At 44.9% G+C, this 27,942-nt stretch overlaps 1 protein-coding gene across 7 annotated transcripts in view; it reads right to left on the reverse strand.

Annotated features, from left to right (window-relative positions):
* Positions 1-27,942, reverse strand: part of MAP4K3 (mitogen-activated protein kinase kinase kinase kinase 3) — a 691,402-nt gene that overhangs the window by 133,168 nt on the left and 530,292 nt on the right. For 6 of the 7 annotated variants that reach the window (XM_063918039.1, XM_063918038.1, XM_063918043.1 and 3 more), the window contains 3 exons: positions 5,690-5,728; positions 5,327-5,380; positions 1,619-1,661 (listed from right to left, as the gene is read on the reverse strand). In XM_063918039.1, coding sequence (XP_063774109.1) covers positions 1,619-1,661; positions 5,327-5,380; positions 5,690-5,728 — 136 coding nt within the window. The remainder of the gene's footprint in view (positions 1-1,618; positions 1,662-5,326; positions 5,381-5,689; positions 5,729-27,942) is intronic. The other variant, XM_063918040.1, reaches the window with a different exon arrangement.

A 27,942-nucleotide genomic window follows, 5' to 3' on the forward strand; every position in this document is an offset into this window, starting at 1 on the left:
TTTATATGCTGATGACACTGGCCTGACTCCAGTCTGTAATTGCCTTCCTACCATCCCATCCTAGATGTCTGAGCGTTTCCTGAAATCTTCCATGGCGAAAAATGAATTCAATGTTTTTCCACATTCCAGGATCTTTGCACCTTATCCCTCTCTCTCTCTCAGTTGACATTATTCTTCTCTTCTGTCTTATGTCGACGGCCTCTGTGTCACCCTTGATTCCGCTCTCTCATTCTCTCACCACATTCAGGCCATCACCAAGTCCTGGTAGCTCAACCTCTGTAACATGTCTAGAATTTGGCCTTTTCTCAGATGCTACTAAAACCCTTAACAAAGCGCTCATCACTTCCTGACATGACTACCATCTCCTTACTGGCCTTCCTCTCCCCTCTGCTACTCATCTCATCTATCACCATACTTCATTTATCTCCCCCTCTTTAATCTCCTACATTGGCATCCTATACCCATCAAAAGGGATGAGATTATGTGACTGGCGGTAAGGAGACCGCCGATCACAATACCGGCACCTACATCCCGCACCTCACAATCCCTACAGTCGGCATGCCGACTAACAGGGACTATTCCCACTCGTAGGTGTCCACGACACACATAGAGTGGGAATAGAACAAACACCATCAGAATATAGTTCAAATTTGTCATCCAGACATATAAAACCCTCCTCCCCCACATCACTGTTCATATTCCCTCCGCCCTTTTCGCTCCTCCTACAAATACAGCCTAATCTCTACTAGGATCAATTCTGGTGCACACCTTTCTCTGGAACATTCTCCCTCAACAAGTTCTACTTTCTTCCAATTTCCTCAGCTTTAAACATTTCTTGGGGATTTACCATTTCGCTAAAGCCTACCAGCCCTTCATCTCTTACTCCTTCCTGCTACCCAATTCTCTCCCTTGCACTATCCTTGCTAGTGTTCCTTGTCTTTTGTTTCCTTCTGATACTGTCTGCTCTCCCTTGCGATGGGTACAGGATCATAGAGAGCTGTTGTGCCACCCCCAGCAATTCACTACTGCCCGCTGACTACATCTACAGTGAATTGCCCTACCTTGTGCCATTATATGTCACTTAATCTGTGGTTTTATTGCATAACTTGTATTTATGCTTTGTACTGTTCCTTGTTGCACATTATATGCTGTGAACTTGGTGTTTTTTGTTAACTTCTGTACACCTTGTGTCTCCTAACAACTAAAGGGCAATTATAAAGCTGTGTGCATGACTAGCGCACACAGGCCTATGACTCAAGAGGACCCCATGCTGCTGTGCTACACCCAGAACTATATTTTATTCCTTCCTGATGTGTAGATTGATCTCAGCTTCCCAGACAGCAGCAGTCATCTGTGATCAGGAAGGTCCACTGCAGTGTTACCCAGCTCTACGCCTGAACTTCATGTGTCTCTTCAATTATGTATTAAGACAATACAATTCTAAAGGCTTCTGGCATTTTGTGTATTTCACTGGTCTCAAAAACAATCTTATAAACTCACACAATAATATTGGCACAATTAACACTTAAATAGTGTTTTGAATCAGGAAAGTGGTAAAAGTTAATGTGTTAATGCTATTTTGCAACAATATCAGGTTTAAAGCAGGAAGATCACTGACCTTTGGCGGCAGAGGAGGTGGCACCTTGGTCTTTATTGTTGAACTGGAAAAAGTTAAGATAGAATAGAAGACCATAAGGTGAGATATAAACCTAAGAACCTGGGTTATGAACATGGATTACGTGAGTGAATATTCAAAAGTACTAGCACTGTATTTCATAATCAAATGCATAATAATATAATCATCTGGCAGAACCATACACACCCAAAATACAATTGAACTTTAGACCTAAACAATTAGACTATAAAATAAAACAACTGTTGTAAAGGTCACTAACACAATGAACACTGTGTAGGTGAAAATGGTGCCATACTGTGTGAAGCAGGCACAGAGCACACTTCGATATTACAGTAATTTTTATGTATTTGTTTTGTGCTCTGGATTGAAGCTGAATGTATGTATTTCATAATGAAATTCAAGTAAAAATCTGTTATAAACATCTGTAAGCAGAAACGACATCCCATACTGTTGGCTCCATAAGTGGCACACAGCTGTTCAAGTGCAGAACATTATAAGGGGAAAAAAATATTGTATCAATAAATTAGGAAAAGCATTTAGCGATAAGGTGGTTGTATTTCTGTGGCAAAAACACTAATACTGGAGGTGGAGCTTATTGCAAATGCATGGCAGTGGAGGCAATTTTATCGCCCCCAAAGCTATACAACTTTGCAATTCAATATTCAAAATGCAAGGACAGAATCCATGAACTCCAATCCTCCAGTGAACTGACTGGCTGCAGTGTGTGTGTGTGTGTGTGTGTGTGTGTGTGTGTGTGTGTGTGTGTGTGTGTGTGTGTGTGTGTGTGTGTGTAAAATATTAAATTTAAAAGATCACAATGATCCCAAAATAAATGTATTAGAACATTCTTAAATGTAAACGCAGTTGTAAAGAAATAACTGAAATAACGATTGCACTGGTAGATGCAAGGACACTGTGCAATGTGTTGGCAAGGAAATGTGATTTAAGATTTATATGCCCTTAAAAAATTACTCCAGGACAAAGACTACACCAATTTCTTTCCTTCTTTTTCATAAGAGGAATGACAAGTCCTGTTAATCTTGGGGTGGATTGACAAACCCCCCCCCACAATCATTGTATACCTGTATGTAGTAAGAGAAACAAAGTTCTGACAATGTATTTTAGGAACTGTATTTGTGTATTTACTGTAGCTTTACCATCATCATACTCTACAGTAAAAACAGGTTCGGTATATTAGGTCAACATGGAATGTCAACATGGTGATAGTGTTGACCGTCAACATATCGACATGATCATCATGTTGACATTTGGCATGTCTGTTTAACGTACAGTTAAAACCAAACCCCTAAACGAATGCTGATGTCTATATTTCCCATGACCACATTCTGTCCATGTCAATATTTTCTAGGTGTTAACATCACAGCTGTCGACACTGAATTCTCAAAAACTGACTGCATACTGTACAAACCAGTGATGATTGCAGCTTTGATACTTCCGTTATTCTGTGCTACATTGCTAAGAACATCCTTAAAATGATTTAGAAACCTTAAGAATAGTGCCACTGTCAGTATCAGCTGTTATTACAAATGAAGTAATCACACGGAAATGGCTGGTATATATTTGCCCAGTGTGTGTCAAGTGACTTTTGAGACTCTGTAGAATAATTTACCAGTACAAGCGCTCCGTATTGGGACATAGAATGAGTGATAGTATAATAGTATTTTAGAGGCCCTCTAACAGCAACCGTACAAAATTTCCCTTTATTGTAGCACTTGCCCTGTCTCTATAAAGAGAGACATTAATTTGAGTGACTTTATTTTACATGAGAAACACTTAACATTTTTGGGTAAATGGAATATACCATTGTAATAATACATGATTGTTTACTACCGAATATATAGTATATTGGTCAGTGTGTGATACTTTGTTTTATCCTTGCCATTGCAGAAGCATGCAGGAAAAACATGCGTTATGTGCTCCCTCTAGTACTTAACGGACGGAGTAACCCATAGATATCAGTTATTAGCGAGGAATCTATTTGGTTACCCGCGGGTTATTGCGCAGGGAAGTTAATATTTTTTCATCTCCAGGCGTTAAACTCACAGCTTTACCCATGAGGGTAATTGAATCTACTATAATACGCTATTTATGAACACAGTTAATGTTTGTGTTATGTGTTGACTATAGAGTCTGAGTGAACTAAAGTACAGAGTAAAATCTATTTGTGGCTACTTCAGATGTATTTCTGAGATAGTATAAATGTTTAATAAACGTATCATCGACAAATGCTAACAATATTGCAGAAAGTATGAAAAGGTGGAAATGATGAATTATTAAGTGCGTTATGTATTATTACTTACACTGTCTGGATTACAATGTAACCTAGGAAGTAAATTACCTACACAAATTAGTTTAACAATTATGACTAATAAAATAAAATAATTATGTACAGATGCGTCCTTTATCATCTATCCTCCGTATGTAATGAGTCGCAGAACACAGCGCACATGAAAGCTGCCAGCTCCCGTGCAACTCGACCAGTGCTGAGTGCCTTTTTCCTCCCGAAAAATGTATCTTATTTGTGTGAAGCTGGAAAACACTGTAATGTAGCACTTTATATGCAGATACAGCTGCAGTCACACACAGACTATAGACACACCGCCTATCAGCATAGCCAGCTAGTGCATCTTAGTCACATGACGATGCGAATAAGATGGATTTTCGGGAGAAAAATGCACAAAAAGACACTCAGCGTTAATACTCGCGCTCACGACTAGGCACAACTAGAAGGGCTGTTTATCGTGACTGCAGCAACAATGAGGGAGGACACATCTGTACTAGTACATAACAACTTTGGATAAAGAAATCATAGTGGGTGGTAAACCACTGGTGGAAATCATTTTTTCCTTAGGATGTAACACACCTCTCATACATGTGTCCTGTGGATTCATATGAAGACAGCGGCAATATACAGTCTATATATTTTTTTTAAATATGAACCCAACATTTACCACATACTGTCTGTATAAATAAAATGGATTTTAATTCTATTAAAATATTAATAAATATTTTTTTTGTTGTTATGCTTGTAGGCACATCTTCCAACCATCCCAATTTTCAGAGGTCAACAGGGTATGACCTACTGGAAGTGCAGTAACACAATGACACTGAAAAAGACAGGGACTAACAAGCAATCTCATTACTTAACCATGTTAAACTTATTGCAGCACTGTATTCATAAAGAACGACTGTGGGGAAAAATTAGAATAATTCTTGTAACAGAGAACACTTGAAGCTTAGCACATTAAAAGCCAGATAGCAAAGACTGAGCTAGAACGAAGCCACCAGGAGACAGAGTAGAACGATTGAGGGACTTAACAATGCTACAGAAGTTACGAGACACACCACCTAGGTTGAAAACAGAATCTAAGAGCACCGGGGACACTAGATCCACAACTTAGTGTTGCCATAGCAGTAATAACCCTGTCACTGTGTTCGGCTGTCTGATTTTGATTGAAGACAAATATAGAGAAGAGATTTGTAGCCTAGAAATGAATGTATGTCTTAGGTTAGCGGCTAAGAAGTAAAGTAAGATATTTGGGAAGAGGTTAGTGCACTGCTGGGCCTTGGTCATGTTCTGCCAAATGCAATGTTGTTAAAGGCAGAGTCCCATTCTTAGGATGTGCGCGAAGCGGAGACCCAATAAGCCGATATAGGAAAAGGACTTACTGTTTTGATTCATCATCATCCCCATCATCATCTTCTAAATGTGCCACATGTCCCCTAAGGAGATGAACAAGGTACCATGGCTGAGTGGTCTTCACTAATACGACTACAGCTACAGTACTATGAGGGAACTATGGCATGCAATATCTAAAGGCTTTATTTTTACTTTGTTTGCTACAGAGTATAGAGTTTTCTGGTATTTCTGCCCTTGTGTTTGCCTTTACTGTAGAGCACAGATGCAGGTCACACCAAGTAAAGCTCTGATACATCTGCACAACACACACAGGGACAGGGAGACAGCACAACACTGGCACAGTGAGAGCACACTGGGTGAGGGGGATGCTGGCTGAGTAGGGCAGTAATTACCGTTGGTGCAGCTCCTCTTCCACCGATTTCAGAAGACTCCTTTAAAGCAAAATCACAACAGTTTATTTCATGGAAAATAGATGCATTTAAATTAATATTTCCATACTGGTTCCAAACAGCATTAAGAAAAAGGGTCACAATTTATTTTAACTATTTAAGAAAGTAGATTTTTTTATCATCATCATCATTGTCTTTACTATTTTTACTACCATCTTCTATTAAAATATATATATATATATATATATATATATACACACACACACACACACACACACACACACACACACACCAACGTCTATTAAAATAAATATATATATATATATATATATATATATATGGGGTTGGGTATGTGTGACCAGCAGTCAGGAGACCGCCGGTGAAGATACTGACAGGGTGATCCTGTCTGTTAGGTGGTCAGCGGAGGGGGTAGCGCAACAAAACAGGCTCGGTGGCTCGCCACAGGTTTTATTCCCACTCTATGGGTGTCGTGGACACCCATAGAGTGGGAATAGTCCCTGTTGGACAGCATGCCGGCCGGCAGGATTTTCAGATGCCGGGATCCCGTCGTCGGTATTGTGAGTGGCGATCTCCTGACCGCCAGTCACATAAAAACATCCCATATATATGACAGCACATAACAAGTTTCACTTAATGTAGGTTTTCATGGTGGCACCAGGTGACAAAGACTCATTGTAGAAAAAAAGAGCACATACAGGGTAAATACATTTCAAAGGTACAGTGGTATAAAGAAATGTACATTGTCTAAATATTATTTCATTATCCAAATTAAAATGAAGCCAGTGAACGGACATGTTCCCACACTTTCTGACAAGTGTTTACATTTCTGCTGATTGTGATGTTGCCTGCAGCTTTCCGTAGCCTTGACGCTCGGCATAATATAATAGGTCTGTGACAGAGCTCATTAAGTACAACATAGCACATTAAGCTGCATGGACGCCGCTTAAAAGTGAAGACAAAATAGAAGGTTTCATCTATGCCATGGGTCTTCATCCTGTGGCCCTCCAGCTGCTGTGAAACTACACATCCCAGCATGCCCTGCCACAGTTTTGCTATTAAGGTATGCTAAAACTGAGGCAGGGCATGCTGGGATGTGTAGTTCCACAGCAGCTGGAGGGTCGCAGGTTGAAGACCCATGATCTATGCGTTTAATAGGTGTATTCCAACCACCGTGTGCATGAGCGCTTCTAGTTTGTTGACAGAATTTTTTGACCATTAAACTTTTTATTTAAAAAATGCAGTAAAATAAAATTAAAATCACACTGTGAGGCAAACAAGAACAGATGACAAAAAAAAAAGACAATACACGGCTCATCATTTTAAGGCGCAAACCAAATATTGCTAGAAAATTGCCTGTTGAGCAACAGAATAATTGGATTTTGTAAAATTCCAATTTACATGCCCCCAATGTGGTCAGAACAGAGCACAGACGGTTCTTTCATCCGTAGCATTTTCACCTTAATTTCAGCCGCGTTTCGGTGTGATCTTCTAATAAGGCCAAATATACTTAGACAAGGTAGGCGCAGAGATTGGAGAAAAAGAAAAGCACTATATCCTTTGCTCGGCTTGCCATGGGATAATTTGTCTTCTGCAGTACAAAAGCTCCCTGTGACTCACTCCTACATCCCTTAAAGCTCTTAAGAGCGCTGGATTTCTCAGACTGATATGCAGCTGATTTTTCTTATGATGAAAGAGTGTTTTTTTCACTGTACTGTATATTTTATGAATTCTATTCTATTCTGCACATTATCACTACTGCAAACTCATGTTGAGGGATTCTCCATTAAATGATTTGCTTTATGAGGGAAGCCGTTGGCAACTTTCACCCACTTGTTATTATTGCTTGTCAAAAAATCATAATTATGAAAGTTTTGCTTTGGGAATGTTAAATGCAATGATGTCCTTTGTATTTGTACCAGAACAAATAGAACAAATAAGCAAAGCACACAGTACAGCAATGGAACGGCTGCAATGATGTGTGGAAGAAATAAGTATGTCTGCGGTAGCCGTATCGCACACACATGTAACATATGCTATGAATTGTTGTTGTTTTGCAATCACAGACTCCCATGGTCAATCTCATTCGTACTCTGAAGACAATACCATGTTACTAGTTAGGGACATTATAAAGAAAGAACCCTACAGCTAATTGGATCTCCCAGTGTACGTGGCAGTATTATAATATTAATTAATATAAAGCAAGTTACAACCCCCGCATTTCTCTCTAACAATATGATCCGGCTCCCTGCTATCTGGTATATTATTTTGCAAGATATATGTTCTATAAAACAACCCAATCAAGAATCTATCTACATGCCTGAAGCCTGTCATACTATTAACATATGTTACTTCTTATAAAACTATAATAACAGATTAACATTTTACTGTAGTGTAAAACTAAATCTCGGGGAATATTTATCAACACTTAGAGAGACATACAGTGGAGAAAGATAAAGTACCAACCAATCATCTCCTGACATTTTTCAAACACAATTATTAGCCAAAGCAGAAGGACAAGAAGAGCACCTGTACTCTCGCTGTAATGGGCTCTAAACATTAGGCGATATGCTGCCGATATGGCCGACGGGCAACCAGGCGGGGGGGGGAGTGAAGTTTCTTCACTTCCCCCATCAACCAGCCCCATATCAATGCATGCTAATATGGAGATTGTCCATATTGGCCTGCATGTATAAGCACCAATGATGAACGAGCGCAGGGCCGCGCATCGTTCATCGTTGGTGCCTACACACTAAAAGATATTAACGATATCTCACTCATTAATGAACGAGATTGCTCATATCTTTCACTGATGTCGCCTAATGTGTAGGGCCTATAAGAGTCAGATTGCCCACATAGGGGTCTATTCAATGCATGTCGGATCCTCTCCGACGTAGAGGATCCGACAGTGCAGTATTCAATTTGTGGGCAAGTCCGACTGGTTTTGCCCATTTTCGACGATACCAATTCGACTTTTTTTAAAGTTGGATTGACATTGTCAAAAACGGGACTAAAACCTTTCGAATTTGGCCGCAAATCCGACAAAACACGTGGATCCACAGCTAATCAGACGATCCACGTGTTTTCCGCCATGTCGGAAAAACGTCAGTACCATTGAATAGGTCGAATCGTGATTCGACCTAAAAAAAGGCAGACTTCAATTGAATAGACCCCATAGGCTTAACTGCAGCTAATTGGTGGAGGTGCGCCCATGAGAATAGAAACAGTATACCGAAGCAAGGGAGGAAAAGTATTGTCTTTGTTGGGGGCACACACCCTACTAAGCATAAAACGTTTCTTATTACATTTAAAAAAAACATCAAATCCAAGAAAATGCAAAGAAACTCAAAATGAACACACTAAAATCATACAATCTTCATGAAGGACCACCTATACGTTTATATAAGCCTAAACTGGCTGTACATTGGCGTATCAAGGTGTGGTTCATTAGGTCGACATGAGTTAGGTCGACATACATTGGGCCGACATGCATTAGGTCGACATGATCACTAGGTCGACATGGAAAAAGTGACGGGGAACCCCAATTAGTGCACCGTGACCCCTCGCATGGTGCCTCGCTGCGCTCGGCACATTGTTCCGTTCCCAATTGTAGCCCACGTGGATCGTTAAGTATGAAAAAGGTCAAAAAATGAAATGAATTGTGAAAAACTCATGTCGACCTAATACATATTGACATAATGACCATGTCGACCTAATGCATGTCGATCTAACTCACATATATCGACCGCCATCCAGCAATGACATTGATGAAATCAATAGTAATAAAGGTCTGGCTTATAAATGTACCAAAATGGGCCAGATATTATCTTGCATCTCAATGCTTAGTGTTACCACAATATTGAAATATTAAGCATTGAAATTTAAGGTACTATCTATAAGCCAGACCTTTTTACTATTATTTTTCATCAAAGCCACTGCTATATTGATACACCGATCAGTGGCGTAAGTTTGTCCCAGTTGCCCGGAGGCAAGATAAATATTGGTTCCAGAGCAATAGGTCGTGGGTTCTAATTCTGGGTATGACACTTGTAAAATGTGTATCTATATTAAAGATGGTGTGACTTGTAAGGTGTAGGGGAGGAAAAGATAACGACGGCTGTCAATTAATTGAATTGAATGGTGTCTCTGAACACACACAGAACGGGAGAAGAGGTGCCCCCCTACAGAGCAAGAGCCCAGCAGCAGCCGACTCCGTTGTCTCCGACAGTTACGCCTCTGACACCGATGCACAACCAATTTAGGCTTATATGGACCTATAGGTTGTCCTCTTTAAAGATTGTATGATCCTAGTGTGTTCATTTTGAGTTTCTTTTTTCCTTTTCTTGGACATCTCATACTTGCCTACTTTTGTAAAGTAGTTTCAGGGAGATAATGGTAGTAGAATGCGGCACGTTGTTGAGGGTGTGTGTCATGCTCTGCCCAAAGGGCATGCCTAAATCAACTTCTGGGTGTATCTATTCCCACGCAGTGGTGTGTCCTGCAGTGGCAGGTGAAAACTATAGTACTAAGATGAAGACATGGCTTCTGTCACTTGATAGATCTGTTGGGATCTCGAGTATACCAAACAATTCCGACAATACACCCCCACACTCATTCAGTGCCCACAATACATCCTCCATACACATACAGTGCCCAGCATATACTTCTCCAACCCCATGCCGACAATGTTCAGCATACACCCCTCCATACCAATCCAATGCCCAGTATATACCCCCTGTACCCATACTGTGCCCAGCATACCACCCCGCCCCAATATTCAGTGCCCAGCATACACCTCGACGTACCCTCTCTCACCAATACCCACAGTGCCCAACATACACCCCACCATACCCATACAGTGCCCAGAATACAACCCTTCTCATACCCATAAAATGCATAGCATGCACCCCCCCATACTCACATGCTGCCCTACATACACCCTACAATACCTACACAGTACACTGCATACACCCCACCCCCCCTTCCCACAGTGTACAGAATACACCCCTCATATCCATACAGTGCACAACAGACACCTCCCAAACCCACATAGTACCCAGCTTATACCCCTATACCCAGAGTTACTGGCATACACACATAGTAACTTAGATGTACATGTAGAACAGCCACACATAGTCTGCCATAGCCAATGACAAGCAGCAGGGAAATACAGTATGGAGGTGATTACTTTATTGCAGGAGCAGCCATTTTGCTGTAATCCTATAATAACAGACACTTCTCTGTCACATGCTCTACCCCTGGTGGCCGCCAGTAGCAGCTGCACCTAAAGAATGCTCTCAAATTGACGGTCAAGTTATTCACTGAAGTAGCTGTACGGTGGCGGGGCAGAGAACTCCGGAACTTTTAACTAACTTTCTAGAGCAGCGAAAGACTAAACCCTGAGTCGGGAGTCTCCCACAGGGTAAGCAAGTATGATGTCTTTTTAAATGTAATAATAAATGCTATGTTTTCATATTTATTAATAGGATGAGTGCCCCAAAGAGTACTTTTCTTCCCTTGCTTCGGTATTCTTCAAACACAGTCTGTAACATGGAAGATAGACAGGACTGGACTGATCTACAGGGAAAACCACAGTTGGTGCCACTACCTGGGGCCCCACTTCCTCTTCTAGGGTTCAGGTTCCAGACTGTGCACTTGAATTATACATTATACATATGTTACCTTATACTGCACTGGACTATGTATTCTCTATAGTGCATTGCTGTTATTAATCTGGTACATTTTCATGCAAGCACCAGCAGTATTTGTACTGTACCGTATTTGCCCCGACCATGCACTCTCTAATGGTTAGCCAAGCCACTGTGGCAGCTGGACACCCCCCTCTGGAGACTAGCCACACCCTTTAACATAGGTCCCCTACCACTGTATTCCCCCGGTAGGACCTTCATGCCCCAGTCAGACACTGCAGATAGAAGATGATTGGTTATTACTTTATCCCTTGCCAAGCTTTGACAAATCTCTCCTTATTTCCTGTTTTTACTTCCAAAAAGTGTGAGTAGTGGTAATGGAGAAAAGCTATTTATTATTTATATTTATTTATTTATTAGGGAATGACATTTATCTCTAAATATGGACCTTTAAAGTAATTCCCTGCAAGGATTGTCATGTATTTGCTTAGCCATTTTCTATTTCTCAATTACAGTCCTGTAATCCAGAAATGAAATGTCAGGTCCAAAGGTTAATTTGTTTCACAACACAGAGCTGAAGTTATGTGTTACAATTTCTACTCACAAATCGCTGATTAGCTGAATTGTGCTCTAAAACATTTGTAGCTGCGGGTTTAATAAAATAACGGCTCTAACTTTTTAAAAATGTATTTTTTTTAAATGCAGAAAGGAATAGTTTGCCTGGGTTTAAATGCATCTCTCATCTGCCAGGTCAGAAGACATTTTGTGAACTGAACACATTTAAAACAGCAATTCCTCATTTTTCTTTTCTTTACACAGCTAGTGAAGTACCTGTTTAAGCATGCATCTGATTCCTGCTTCTACTTATTTCTGCTGCGGGGTACACTGGGCTCCACAAGGAATGGACAATGGGGTGTACAGTAGGATCTTGATCCGAGGCACCAACAGGCTCAAAGCTTTGACTGTTCCCAGAATGCATAGCGCCGCCTCCTATATCACCCCGCCTCCCTGCACAGGATCTCAGTTTTGTAGTTGGTGCTGCAGTAGCAGGCACTTAACATAGGGGCTGCTCTAAGCAGCCCTAAGAAGAGCTTTTTTTCTGAGGAAAAAAGTGAAGACTTCAAGGGCAGCAGCAGTGTTACATGTCAGTGGACATTCACGGCTGCAGCTCCGGCTCTCCCCAGCGGCGCTGTACACTCCCGAGCCCTGGTTGCCGGGTGACTACAGCAGGAGGCTCCGGTTTTCTTCTTGTCAGGCACACACGACGGGGGCTCTCCGGAATCGCAAGGCCGCGCTTCGGGCGGTGGTAAGTCGGACCCGCTTGCGGGACCCGGACTTTATCGCGATCCGGCGCGGTCAGTGGGAGGCGGGCCGCGCGCACTGGCGGTGGACACTGTGGCAGTACAGGCGATCCCACTAGATCACCAGGGCATGGGACAGGTCAGGTTTTCCTCTATAAACCATTTTATTAGAGCCCGCAGTACCCGGTGTTTTTGCCAGCAGGGGGATAGAGCTTGGACCTGAAGCCTCTCCCCCAGCCCCAGGGTGCCATTTTCTGCAAATGTTCCCGCCCGGGAGCTGCATATCTGTCTCTCCCTCACTCCCCGGCAGTGTCTGCGGCGCCATTATCCCTCAGCTCACTGTTCCTGGGAATGCTTGGGCAAATCCTCCTATGTAAAGCCGCCTGGTTGTCAGTGCTGTGACTTTACAAGACACTTAAGTATTCTACCTGCCGTTTTTAGTCAGTGTTAGTTAAGAAAGAGTGCATTTAGTCAGGGTTTCCTAGTACAATTACCCTTTGATATACATCCAGTTCTTACTGTGTACTGTTATATCTTTTTTATATAGCTGTATAAGCTAGTCCAGTGCAGTATTATTGTTAGTAATAACCTCTGCATTGTACAAACTGTGACTATTTGTGTGTGCATTTGATAGCTGAGTGGTGTCCATTTCGTGTCTTTCACTCAACCTGCTATCCCTATATTCTATAACCTGAGGGGGCTTGGTGCGTCAGGTTTTATCTAATATAGGATTTTCACAAAGATATACTGTATTACGTATTTTTCTCTGTGATTTAGTCACCATATCTCTCCTTTATCTCTGCTGGTGCTGACTACACTGTGCAGGGGTTTGGGCTAGAAGTATTGTGCTGCTGACAAATTGTACTGTGTTACCTGATACTGCAAGTTATATCATGTCTGCTTCTGAGGGTAACAGTTCTGGGGCTGAACACACTGCCGGTGTTGCTGAAGCCGCAGATACCTATGAGGAGAATATAGCAGCTTTGGGCTCTGGTTCTGGGGGCTCCTTGCCCCCCAGTGGGACGGTGGCAACGGGGGCAAATAATGACCCGCCGTGGGGCGCTTTTTCCACGCTTCTGCATACGCTAGTTCATAAACTAACACCCCCTATGGGACCCCCAGTGCCGGTACAACCGTTTGTGGTCCCTGCAGCTAACCCACCGTGGGCGGACGATTTATCTGCTCAATTAAAGAAGTTGAACCAGTCCCTGACTACTAAAAAGTCTGACCGTCGCTCGCCTACGTCCAAAGGGGTCCTCTAAGCGAGCGCTTGTCTCCTCACAATCCACTGCTGTCACTGACACCTCGTCGGATGAAGACGGCACTTACACTGACCCCACAGGTTCTGACTCAGATACGGCTGATGGGGAGGGTGGTTCACATGTGGATGTTCCTGATCTTTTGGAGGCTATTAAGTTAATTTTACAGATTACGGATGATCCCGAGCCATCCGTTCCTCCTAAGAAACCAGATCGGTTCAAGCGTCAGAAGGTGATTAAACAAGTTTTACCTCACTCTGACCACCTAATTGATATACGTCAGGAACCCTGGGAAAACCCGGGTACGAAGTTTGTGCCTCAAAAGAAGATGCTGACTCGCTATCCCCTCGCGCCGGAGCTGTCTAAGAATTGAGAAACGCCTCCTCCAGTGGACTCACATGTGGCTAGGATGGTGGTTTCCTCAGCTCTACCGGTCACCACCGTCACGTCTCTAAAAGAGCCTACGGATAAACGTGTGGAGTGTTGTCTGAAAGCCATTTACACCCTCACGGGTGCTGCACAAAGGCCCACTATTGCAGCTACTTGGGCTGCAGAGGCCATTGAAGCATGGGCCTTGGAGTTAGATGCTGAAATCTCCTCTGACCATGCTAGACCATACTTGTCTTATATTGTCACAGCTTCTCGTTATATTAAAGAGGCGGCTTCTGATGCCGGTATCCTGGCAGCCAAGGCCTCTACTACGTCAGTCCTGGCTCGCCGGATATTGTGGCTGAGATCCTGGTATGTGGATCTGGACTCTAGAAAAACCCTGGAGGTGCTCCCTTTTAAGGGAGATATTCTGTTTCGGGAGGATTTAAATAAGATTGTGGCTGACTTGGCTACTGCCAAAACTGCCTGTCTGCCAAGTACTGCTCCTTCTGTATCGAAGGCTAAAGGTACTTCCTTTCGCCCTTTTAGTCCTTCAGGTAAAGCAAAAGGTCAGGCGTACCACAAGCAGGCCCGCACTTCCAAACCTGGTAAGCCTAAGCCCAAAAGAGCCTGGGCGGCCCGTCAACCAGCTTCCAAGACAGATAAGCCTGCCGCATGACGGGGCGGGCCTCCCTCTGGGGGATACCAGGGTGGGGGGCCGGCTTCTAGGGTATACCCAGGAATGGTTGAAGACCACTTCAGATGCCTGGGTACGGGAAGTTGTCACTCGAGGTTACGTCATAGCCTTCAAAAACCGACCCCCTCATCGATTTTGCCAGATGTCCCGTTGGACAAGACAAAGGCAAACACTCTACATTCGGTGGTACAGACCCTCCTGGATACAGGTGTCGTAGTACAGGTGCCCCTTGCTCAGAGGGGCCGGGGGTACTATTCTCCGCTGTTTCTAGTCCCGAAACCGAATGGGTCCTCCCGCCCCATTCTCAACCTCAAGGCATTGAACAGGTTTGTGAAGGTTTCCAAGTTCCGGATGGAAACCCTTCGCTCTATAGTTCTGGCCTTGGAACCGGGGACTTCATGGTCTCCCTGGATATACAGGATGCTTACCTGCATATTCCTATAGCAGTGTCTCATCAGCAATAGCTGAGATTTGCGATTGGCAACTACCATTACCAGTTTCGGGTGTTACCTTTTGGTTTAACAACGGCTCCGCGAGTCTTTACAAAAGTCATGGCGGTGATGACAGTGGTACACCGCCATCAAGGGGTCAGGATACTGCCGTATTTGGACGACTTGTTAATCCTGGCAAATTCCCCAGAACTTCTCCTGCGTCATCTAGATGTGACGGTCCGGTTTCTGCAAGCCCATCAACTGGAAGAAGTCATCCCTGATCCCTGCTCAGAGCATGGTGCATCTGGGAGCACTATTGTCTCAGGAGAAAGTCCTGAAACTTCAGGTGAGGATTCGTTGCTTCCTATCTCGTCCACAAGTGTCGATACATTCGGCGATGCAGGTGCTGGGCCTCATGGTGTCAGAATTCGACATGGTGGAGTACACTCAATTTCACTCTCGCCCTCTCCAGAGGCTGATTCTAGCCAAATGGGACGACCTGCCTCACCGGATCAGGTCTCAAATGATCTCATTGATTCCGGAGGTCCGTCTGTCGCTGCTCTGGTGGCTCCGGGACCAACAACTGTGCAGGGGCCGTCCGTTCTGGATATCCGACTGGGTTCTGTTGACGACAGATGCCAGTCTAAGAGGTTGGGGCGCGGTGCTGGAGCAACACTCCCTTCAGGGGCGGTGGACCAAGGAGGAGTCCCTCCTCTCGATCAATATTCTGGAGTTGCGGGCGGTCTTCAATGCCTTGAACCTAGCCCAGCATTTAATTCAGAACCGTCCTGTTCAAGTACAGTCGGACAATGCCACCACAGTGGCTTACATAAATCATCAAGGCGGCACTCGAAGCCGCCTAGCAATGAAGGAAGTCTCACGGATTCTACAGTGGGCAGAATGCCATCTACCAGCCATATCGGCAATATTCAGTCCGGGAGTCCTGAATTGGGAAGCGGACTTTCTCAGTCGTCAGGACGTGCATGCCAGCGAGTGGGGCCTCCATCCAGAAGTGTTTCAACTCCTAGTGGAAAGGTGGGGCCTTCCAGACGTAGATCTGATGGCGTCTCGACACAATCACAAGGTTACAGTCTTCGGAGCAAGGACAAGGGATCCTCAAGCAGCATTTGTGGATGCGCTGGCGGTACCGTGGAGGTTTCGGCTGCCGTACGTGTTCCCTCCGGTGTCACTCCTGCCCAGGGTAATTCGGAAGTTCAAGCAAGAAAAAGGAAATCTGCTTCTCATAGCTCCAGCATGGCCCAGACGGCACTGGTTCTCAAACCTGCAAGGCCTATCGTCAGAGCATCCAATTTTACTTCCACAACGCCCAGACCTCCTCGTTCAGGGCCCCTATGTCTACCAGGACCTAGCCCAGCTGTCTTTGACGGTGTGGCTCTTGAAGCTTCCGTCTTAAGGGCTAAAGGGTTTTCTGAGGCGGTCATTCAAACTATGTTGCGGGCCCGGAAACCGGCTTCGGCTCGGGTTTACTATAGGGTCTGCCATTCTTACTTTGTTTGGTGCGCATCTAACGATTATGACGCTTCCAAGTTTAGTATAGCCAAGTTGTTGACTTTTCTTCAGCAGGGCCTGGACTTAGGCCTGTGTCTGGCCTCCCTCAAGGTTCAAATATCTGCTTTGTCAGTGTGGTTTCAGAGAAAAATTGCGACCTTACCTAATGTGCATACCTTTACTCAGGGCGTGTTGCGTATCCAACCTCCCTATGTCCCGCCTGTGGCTCCTTGGGACTTGTCGGTGATTTTGGAGGCATTACAAGAGTCTCCGTTTGAACCTCTTGGTTCAGCTGACCTTAAGTGGCTTTCCCTTAAGGTGGTGTTTCTGCTGGCTATTGCTTCAGCTAGAAGAGTGTCGGATTTGGGTGCCTTGTCCTGTAGTTCCCCATATCTGATATTTCACCGTGACCGGGCGGTTCTTAGGACTCGTCCCGGCTATCTACCTAAGGTGGTTTCTTCGTTCCACCTTAATCAGGAGATTGTAGTTCCGGCACTTGTTTCTCCTGATCTGTCTCCCAAAGAGCGGTCTTTGGATGTGGTACGGGCACTCCGTATCTATGTGAAGAGAACTGCTTCCATTAGGAAATCTGATTCTCTTTTTGCTGTGTTTGGGTTTCACAAACCTGGCTGGCCTGCTCACAAGCAAACTCTGGCCAGATGGATTAGAATGGTGATTGCACATGCTTAAGTGAAGGCTGGTCTCTCTGCTCCTGATCACATTAAGGCCCATTCTACTCGGTCTGTTGGACTTTCTTGGGCGGCCCAACGTGGTGCGACCCTTGAACAACTGTGTTAATAAGGTTCTATGCCTTCGATACTGCCGCTTCCCAGGATGCTTACTTTGGACGCCGGGTTCTTGTGCCCGCTACAGTGCGTCCCCTCCCATAAGGAACTGCTTTAGGACATCCCCATTGTCCATTCCTTGTGGAGCCCAGTGTACCCCGCAGCAGAAAACGAGTTTTATGGTAAGAACTTACCTTTGTTAAAACTCTTTCTGCGAGGTACACTGGGCTCCACAAGGCGCCCACCCTGACGCACTTAGCTTCTTTGGGTTGGTATGGCATTAGCCGCTGACACGTCTCCTGTCGCGAGAATGCGGTGTTGTGGCTACTAACCGTTGTCGTCTCTTTTCCTGCTACTGCATTGGATTGGTTAACTAAAAACTGAGATCCTGTGCAGGGAGGCGGGGTGATATAGGAGGCGGCGCTATGCATTCTGGGAACAGTCAAAGCATTGAGCCTGTTGGTGCCTCGGATCAAGATCCTACTCTACACCCCATTGTCCATTCCTTATGGAGCCCAGTGTACCTAGCAGAAAGAGTTTTAACAAAGGTAAGTTCTTACCATAAAACTCGTTTTCTTGAACTGTCCCCTACAAATCTTTATCTCCTTTTAAAAACCTCTCTGGAGAGACATCCAGTATAGTTGACAGTCACACAAACACACCTGTTCACAGCAGTCAGACTGTCATGTGATGACAAAGGGAGGGAAAAAATGGAGGATTTCATACTGCACAGAGGGGTTTAGTAAGGAATGCCGGCGGTCAAAATAACGTCCGCGTCATCCCCACGATCAGAATCCCGACAATGGAAGGTAAGTATACTTACGTTCCCCACATGGCCCCCTAATCTCCACTTCCCCTGCAGCTTAACCCTATTTTGACTGCTGGGATCCCGAGCGCCGGGATCTTGACCGGATCCCACACAGAGCATACAGAGCTCCAAAGCCCCTCTACTCACGTGTAATGTCACCGTGGTTGACATGGCAGTCACGTGACAATACAGAATTAAAAATCTATAATGGCAGCCTGAAAAATCAAACCAAGGAAAATGGGACATACCGTGATTTTTCTTATAGCCTGCCACAGTGATTTATGTTTTAAACAGTATTACACAGATTGAAGGCAGAACATTTTCTGGTTTGGATTAATCAGATTTCATTATAAAAAGAAAAAGTAAAGAAAAGGATTGCCATGGTTAATAGACGATCTACCATAAAACGTCCTGTAATGCGGTGGTATACCATGAGACTCAGTGTAGCCTATTAGGCAAGGTTCCATATGCAGAAACGTCATTGGCTTCTAGTGAATTTATACTGTTTGCTGCACTGTCATGGAGCTTCTGCTGCTACTTACAATACAACTGCCTGCCCTGCGTCCAGGTGGTAGTCCCACTTCAAGGATAGATTCTAAATAACTGTGAAGATTATAATATTTTGCAAAAATTCAATTTGGGGCAAATTATTGCCCCCGAAAGCTCAGATGACAACACTTTTGTCAAAAGAAAGCAAATAACAGTTTCAAAAGATATAGATTTGTTCTTACATAACACATATAACAAAATCATCTGTCTTTATGCTAATGGGTCTTACTCAACCACCCAGGGATTTTATTATATAAATATTTAAGGGAATTCAAGTGAGTTTTTAAGTGAGATAAACAAATGGTCACATTGGCTAATAAACATTGTAAGTTAACACTGCCCAAGTGCATCAGACAAATAAAGTAATACAGGTTGAGTATCCCTTATCCAAAATGCTTGGGACCAGAAGTATTTTGTATATCGGATTTTTCCGTATTTTGGAATATTTGCATACCATATTGAGACATCATGGTGATGGGACCTAAGTCTAAGCACAGAAGGCATTTATGTTTCATATACACCTTATACACACAGCCTGAATGTCATTTAATACATTATTTTTAATAACTTTGTGTATTAAACAAAGTTTGTGTACATTGAGCCATCAGAAAACAAATGTTTCACTATCTCAGTCTCACTCAAAAAATTCTGTATTTCGAAATATTTGGATATGGGATACTCAACCTGTATTGCAGCATGTATGGATGTGATGACCGATAACAGTGGTCAACCAGGAAAAGTAATCAGAGATCATTTTGTGTTGACTGGAGAGCAATTTTGACGCTGATTACAAAATGGTAATCAAATTTTCTCTAACACATTACAGTTTTTATGGTGAAGGCATATGTATATAATTACATAGATTTGGGTTCATTTGGTTAATCTCATCATGTATTGTTCAGATTACAGTATAATTAATATATATATGGGCGATTCTCCGTGATGCATGGGACAGATACATATATGGAATTACCTTGACTTGTATAGTAATCTAAATCTTATTTTTATTTCAGTAAGCACAAGAGCCACCTCCATCTCTGAGAACAGTGTCTCTGGGTACTGTCATGTGAAGTGCGTTGCTGGTGTTTATTTGTTTAGAATAATTTGCTGAGATCAAGCGGCATGTCTCAAAAATACATGAATCACCCAGACAAGTTCCGTTATGTAACAATAACCATAACTGTCTAAGAAATGTCCTAAGGTTAGTGCAGCAAATAATGAAGGAGGGAATTTTTGATGGGTCACAAACTAGGGAGGTTTTAATGCAGGGGTGGGGAACCTTTGGCCCTCCAGCTGTTGTTGAACTACAGATATCAGCATGACCTGCTACAGTTTTGCTATTTGGTCATGCAAAAGCTGTTGCATGATGGGACGTGTAGTTCAACAACAGCTAGAGGGCTAAAGGTTACCCGTACCTGTAAAATGGATATGGAATTCAAACGGCCCTCAGTCCGCTGAAATTGAAACATTGGCTGGCACTCAGTGCCGTATCTAGCAGTGGGCCAGAGGTGCCTGGCACACAGAGCATATGCACTGTGGGTGCAGGACTGCCAGCAACACCAGTCACGGCAGTGGTAGGGTCCTGGCTTCCCCTTCCGTGTCTGCAGTGTTTGGGCAGGAGGAGCCTGGTGGTAGGCAGCTGCTGCTCAGGACCAAACATACTGTAAATATAAAGCACACACACAAACACAAACACACACACACACACACACACACACACACACTTTCTCTCCCCCTCACATTTACTTGTAAAAAGGAGCACTACCTGGCGTGATGTGTAAAAGGGGGCTATACCTAGCGTGATGTGTAAAAGGGGGCTCTGTCTGGCGTAACATGTAAAAGGGGGCTCTGTCTGGAGTAACGCGTAAAAGGGGGCTCTGTCTGGAGTAACGCGTAAAAAAGGTCTCTGTCTGGAGTAACGTGTAAAAGGGGGCTCTACCCAGCATAATGAGTAAAAGGGAACTCTACCTGGCATAATGAGTAAAAGGGAACTCTACCTGGAATAATGAGTAAAAGGGAACTCTACCTGGCATAATGAGTAAAAGGGAACTCTACCTGGCATAATGTGCAAAAGGGGGTTCTGTCTGGTATAATGTATAAAAGGCTAAGTCTGGCATAATGAGTAAAAGGGAACTCCACCTGAATGTAATATGTAAAAGAGGGCTCTAACTGGCATAATGTAAAAGGGGGCTCTACCTGGAGTAACGTGTAAAAGGGGGCTCTGTCTGGTGTAATGTGTAAAATAGGGCTCTACCTGGCATAATGAGTAAAAGGGAACTCTACCTGGCATAATGTGTAAAAGAGGGCTCTACCCAGAATAATGTGTAAAAGGGGGCTCTACCTGGAGTAATGTGTAAAAGGGGACTCTACCTGGAGTAACGTGTAAAAAAGGGCTCTACCTGGAAAAACATGTAAAAATAGGATTTTGGTACCTACCGGTAAAACCTTTTCTCGTAGTCTGTAGAGGATGCTGGGGTCCACATTAGTACCATGGGGTATAGACTGGTCCACCAGGAGCCATTGGCACTTTAAGAGTTTGAGAGTTTGGGCTGGCTCCTCCCTCTATGCCCCTCCTACCAGACTCAGTCTAGAAACTGTGCCCGAGGAGACGACATACTTCGAGAGAAGGACTTAACACACATAGTGGTGAGATTCATAACAGCTCACACATGCAAGGCACGTCAAGACAACTAGCTTGAACTACTCAGCAACAGCTGAAACATTACTTACCAAGTAACAATGCAGTACTCAACAAAAACGAAGTTGTACTGAACCAAATAACAATAGCAGGAAAATGAAGCGCTGGGTGGGCGCCCAGCATCCTCTACGGACTACGAGAAAAGGATGTACCGGTAGGTACCAAAATCCTATTTTCTCTTACATCCTAGAGGATGCTGGGGTCCACATTAGTACCATGGGGATGTACCAAAGCTCCCAGAACGGGAGGGAGAGCGCGGAGGCTCCTGCAGAACTGATTAACTGAACTTCAGATCATCAGAGGCCAAAGTATCGAACTTGTAGAACTTTGCAAACGTGTTCAACCCAGACCAAGTAGCAGCTCGGCAAAGTTGCACTGCCGAGACACCCCGGGCAGCTGCCCAGGAAGACCCCACCTTATGAGTAGAGTACCCCTTAACAGATTTTGGACATGGCAGTCCTGCCGTAGAATAAGCGTGCTGGATAGTTAACCTAATCCAGCTAGAAATAGTCTGCTTAGAAGCAGGACACCCAATTTTCTTGGGATCATATAGGACAAACAGAGGGTCCGACTTTCTGTGACGAGAATTTCTCTTCACATAAATCTTCAGAGCCCTCACGAAATCCAAGGACTTTGACGTAACTGAGGAGTCAGTAGCCACTGGCACCACAATAGGTTGGTTGACATGAAATGCCAATACTACCTTTGGAAGAAACTGCTGACGAGTCCGGAGCTCAGCTCTATCTTCATGGAAGATCAAGTAAGGGCTTTCACATGATAAAGCCCCCCAGCTCGAAGACACATCTAGCAGAAGCTAAGGCCAACAAAGTGACCGCCTTCCATGTAAGAAATTTGAGCTGCACCTCCTGTAGAGGCTCGAACCAATCCGACTGGAGGAACTGCAACACTACGTTAAGGTCCCATGGCGCCGTAGGCGGTACAAAGGGAGGTTGGATATGCAGAACTCCCTTCAAAAAGGTCTGAACCTCAGGAAGGGCAGCCAATTGCTTCTGAAAGAAAATGGATAAGGCTGAAATCTGGACCTTCACAGATCCCAACCTCAGACCCATATCCACTCCTGCTTGCAGGAAGAGGAGGAAACGTCCCAGTTGAAATTCCACTAAAGGAAACTTCTTGGACTTACACCAAGCAACATATTACTTCCTTCGCCCTTCCGAGCAAGAATCAGGCACTCAACTTCCATGCCGTCAAACCTAGCCGCGGTAAGTCTTGATAGGTGAACGGCCCCTGCTGCAGCAGGTCCTCCCGAAGATGAAGAGGCCTCGGCTCTTCGAGCAGTAGATTCAGAATGTCCGCGTACCAAGCCCTTCTTGGCCAGTCTGGGGCAATGAGGATTGCATGAACCCTTGTTCTCCTTATGAGCTTTAGAGTTCTTGGGGAGAGTGGGAGTGGTGGAAACACGTACACTGACTGGAACACCCACGGAGACACCAGGGCGTCCACTGCCACTGCCTGTGGGTCCCTCGACCTGGAACAATAAACGCCAAGACTTCTTGTTGAGACGAGAGGCCATCATGTCTATTTGGGGCAATCCCCAAAGATCTGTTATTTCCTTGAAAACCTCTGGATGTAGTCCCCACTCTCCTGGATGGAGATCGTATCTGCTGAGGAAGTCTGCTTCCCAGTTGTCTACTCCCGGAATGAAGATGGCTGACAGCGCTAACGCGTGTTTTTCCGTCCAGAGGAGTATTCTTGTCACCTCTGACATTGCCGCTCTGCTCTTCGTTCCGCCCTGCCGGTTTATGTAAGCCACTGTTGTTACGTTGTCTGACTGCACTTGGATGGCCCGATTTCTCAGAAGAGGGGCCACTTGAAGAAGACCGCTGTAGACGGTTCTTAGTTCCAGGATGTTGATGGGCAGGCCGGCTTCAAGGCTTGACCACCGTCCTTGGAAGGTTACTCCTTGAGTAACTGCTCTCCAGCCCCGGAGGCTCGCATTCATTGTTAGCAGGACCCAGTCCTGAATCCCGAACCTGCGACCTTCCTGGAGGTGAGGCAATTGGAGCCACCAGAGGAGAGAAATCTTTGCCCTTGACGACAGACGAATTCTCTGATGCATGTGGAGGTGAGAAACCGACCACTTGTCCAGGAGATCCAGTTGGAAGGGCCGAGCATGGAACCTCCCGTACTGGAGAGAGAGATTGGATCACCAACGCCTTGTCCCGCGGAAGAAACACCCGCTGCACTTCCGTATCCAGGATCATTCCCAGAAATGACAATCTCTGCGGTGGTTCCAAATGTGACTTTGGAAAATTCAGAATCCACCCGTGACTCTGAAGCAGTCGCATTGTGAGAACAATGGACTGCAGCAGCTTCTCCTTGGACGATGCCTTTATCAGGAAATCGTCCACATAAGGGATGATGTTCACACCCTGCCTGCGGAGTAGTATCATCATTTCCGCCATCACCTTGGTAAACACCCTTGGTGCTGTGGAGAGGCCGAATGGCAGGGCCTGGAACTGAAAATGACAGTCCAGGAGTGCAAAGTGGAGATAAGCCTGATGCGGCAGCCAGATCGGATTGTGAAGGTACGCATCCTTGATATCCAGTGATACCAGGAATTTCCCCTCTTCCAGACCTGCTATCACCGCCCTGAGAGACTCCATCTTGAACTTGAACTCCTTTAGAAAGGGGTTCAATGATTTTAGGTTCAGAATAGGCCTGACCAAACCATCAGGTTTCGGTACCACGAAAAGATTCGAATAGTAACCTTTGGTCAGCATGTGAGCTGGCACCGGCACAATAACCTGTGCCTCCACCAGCTTTTGGACAGCGTCTTGAAGCACTGCGCTGTCCTCCAACAGAGTTGGTAAGCCCGACTTGAAAAACGATGAGGAGGGAGACTTTGAAATTCCAGCCTGTATCCCTGAGACACAATATCTACTACCCAGGGATCCAGGCCGGATGATACCAAGACATGACAGAACTGTCTGAGTCGCGCTCCCACAGGCCCCACCTCCGGGCCGTGCCATCCACCGTCATGCGGAGGACTTTGGGGTACCTGAAGCAGGCTTTTGTTCCTGGGAACCTGCAGCGGCAGGTTTCTTGGCCTTAACCTTACCTCCCCTAAATAAGGTATTGGATGATCTGGCCTTTCTAGGCTTGTTAGGCCGAAAGGACTGCTGCGCAGCTGAGGATTTCTTCGGAGCTGTTGCTGCTGAGGGAAGAAACGGGGACTTACCCGCTGTAGCCGTGGATATCTATGCGTCTAGAGCTTCCCCAAAGAGAGCCTGACCTGTATAGGGTAGCGACTCCACACTTCTTCTGGATTCCGCGTCGGCCGACCACTGGCGGAGCCACAGACCCCGATGAGCTGAAACAGACATGGAAGAAATTCCCGCAGCCATGGAACCCAGGTCTTTCATGGATTCTACCATAAAACCAGCAGAATCATGTATGTTGCGTAAATACAATGCAACATCATCCCTATCCATTGTATCCCAATCCTCTATTAAGGTAGCCGATCACTTCACTATTGCCTTTGCAATCCATGCACTAGCAATAGTGGGACGTAATATGGCCCCTGAAGAAGTGTACATTGATTTAAGCATGTTATCAATTTTCCTATCTGCCGGCTCTTTTAAGGCGGTAGATCCCGGTACAGGTAAAACCACCTTTTTTGAGAGTCTGGATACAGATGCGTCAACAATCGGCGGGTTTTCCCACCTTTTCCTATCCTCCTCAGGGAGAGGAAAAGCCATCAGAATCCTCTTAGGGATCTGAAACTTCTTTTCAGGGTTTACCCATGCTTTTTCAAATAAAGCATGACGCAGGGAAGGTTAGCGAGGCTTTCTTATTTTCAGTGAAAAAAGCCTCCTCAACCTGCTCAGGTGTGGTATCATTTACATTCAACACATCCCTGATATCCTCTATCAACAATTGCACCCCCCTTGCAAGAGATGCGGACCACCGCAATACATCCCCATCACCATCTGTAGTGCCAGAATCTGTATCCGTGTCGTCTTGTGTGACATGCACAAGCGCACGTTTGTAGGGATATATAGTGGGGTGTCCTGAGGTACCAGACACAGACCATACTGCCATAGAGCTCTGTAATACCTGGGTTGCAGATTCATTACTAGCAACCCTGTCAGAAATCCGAGAAATCCAAGTTTTGATAGAAGAAAACCACTCTGGTTCCCTTACTGGTATCTGTGCTAAACCAGTGCTAACTGATTACATGGGATGGGATCATCCTGGGAGGATAAATCCTCAGCAGCATATGACACAGTGTCCCTGGACATAGCTAAAGGTGACCACCAAACACTCCACACACACACACACACACACGTGGGGGTAGACAGAGTTTCCCCCCCAAGAATGGCAAGAGAGAGACAGAGATTGGAGCCAACCCACACACAGCGCTTTTTAGCAAGGAGAAACCCCTTGTCAGCGCTGACTGTGCTCCTTAATAGGATACACAGTCTAATTACAGCCTCCCCTCCCTTCTACAACCCCCTGGTACCGTGTACAGTAAGCTGGAGTTGCTGTGGAGGGACCTGAATCTTCCTCTCAGCGCTTGCAGGCAGGAAAATGGCGCTGGAACGCTGCTGGGTCCGCTCTAAGGAGAAGCTCCGCCCCCCTAATGGTGCTATCTTCCCGCTCTTCAGATAATTATACTGGCCTGTGGAAAGTTGCTGGCTGAGATCCCTGGACCCCGACAGGCTTGACCAGTGTGGGGAGTAAGCGCTGGCCCAGGGCGCCCCTCACAGCGCCGCACTATGTGCCTCTGGTACCGTCCCGGAGTGCGTCCCTCCCCATTGCCGCCATCATCACACCGGCCCCCGCTTGCTAGGAGGGTCGGTGAATAACTCACCACTCTCTTCAGCTCTGTAAGGGGTCGGCGGCATGCTGTTGGGGCGAGCGGTTCCCCTGTGGCGGAGATCGATCAGACCCCTCTGGAGCTCAGTGTCCAGTAAGCGGAGTCAGTGGCTCAGACCCTGCAAGGCGGACACTACTCCCCCCCTTAGTCCCTCGCTGCAGGCAGGCTATTGCCAACAGCCTCCTGTAAAAAAACAAACTCTAAAAACAACTTTTACTAGAAAAGCTCAGGAGAGCTCCGCTAGCTGTGACCGACTCCTACGGGCACATTTTCTAAACTGAGTCTGGTAGGAGGGGCATAGAGAGAGGAGCCAGCCCACACTCTCAAACTCTTAAAGTGCCAATGGCTCCTGGTGGACCCGTCTAATGGTACTAATGTGGACCCCAGCATCCACTAAGACGTAAGAGAAAATAGGATTTTAATTACCTACCGGTAAATCCTTTTCTCAGAGTCCGTAGAGGATGCTGGGCGCCTGCCCAGCGCTTCGTGATCTTGCAGTGGTTGTTTAACTCAGTACTGCTTAGTTCTTGGTTAAGTACTGGAGTAATGTGTAAAAGGGGCTCTGTCTGGAGTAATTTGTACAAGTAGCACTACATGTGGCGTAATTTGAATAAGGGAGACTACTGTGCGGCGTATTATGCTTTAGTATTATTTTATGACCACACCCCTTCCCCCTAAAGACACGCCTGCTTCTGTCTACTTACAGCTCTGCTGGCTTTCAAATGGATATGCGAAAACTTTCTGGGGAGTAACAAATCTCATCCATATAAGGATGGAGTAGAGAATTTCTTCGATACTTATAAAGAAATGGGGTGTCACGTGTCATTGAAAATGCATTTCCTGCATTCCCATCTGGATTTCTTTCCAGAAAGTCTTGATGCAGTGAGTGAAAACAATGGGAACGATTCCATCAAGATATTCACACTATGGAAACCCGTTACTAAGTATTTTGGAACTAAAGCATTTTAGTTGACCACTGTTGGATGTTGTATCGTGATAGTGCAGACATAATTCATAACGAAAAGCGCACTCTTAATGCTTTTAAGATTTTGTAATAATAAAAAAGTGATATAAATACAGTTTACAATTGTGATACTGACTTTTGATAATCAAATTAATTTATTTAAAAAAACCAAAAAAACTATACGTGCTAGAAAAAAAACTAAAATCAAATTTGTAATCAGTGGCAAAAATTCATTCAAAAAAGTGATTTATGGGCCGGATGTAATAGAGTTTGAGTTCACCCAACGTGCGGGATGCTGGCCGATCTCGGACGTTTTTTTTTTTAAAGGGGCAGTCATTTACATGGCATGCCTTGTAAATGAGTGCCCTCTTAATAAA

This window comes from Pseudophryne corroboree, chromosome 4 (genome assembly GCF_028390025.1).
Source record: "Pseudophryne corroboree isolate aPseCor3 chromosome 4, aPseCor3.hap2, whole genome shotgun sequence".
NCBI lineage: Eukaryota > Metazoa > Chordata > Amphibia > Anura > Myobatrachidae > Pseudophryne > Pseudophryne corroboree.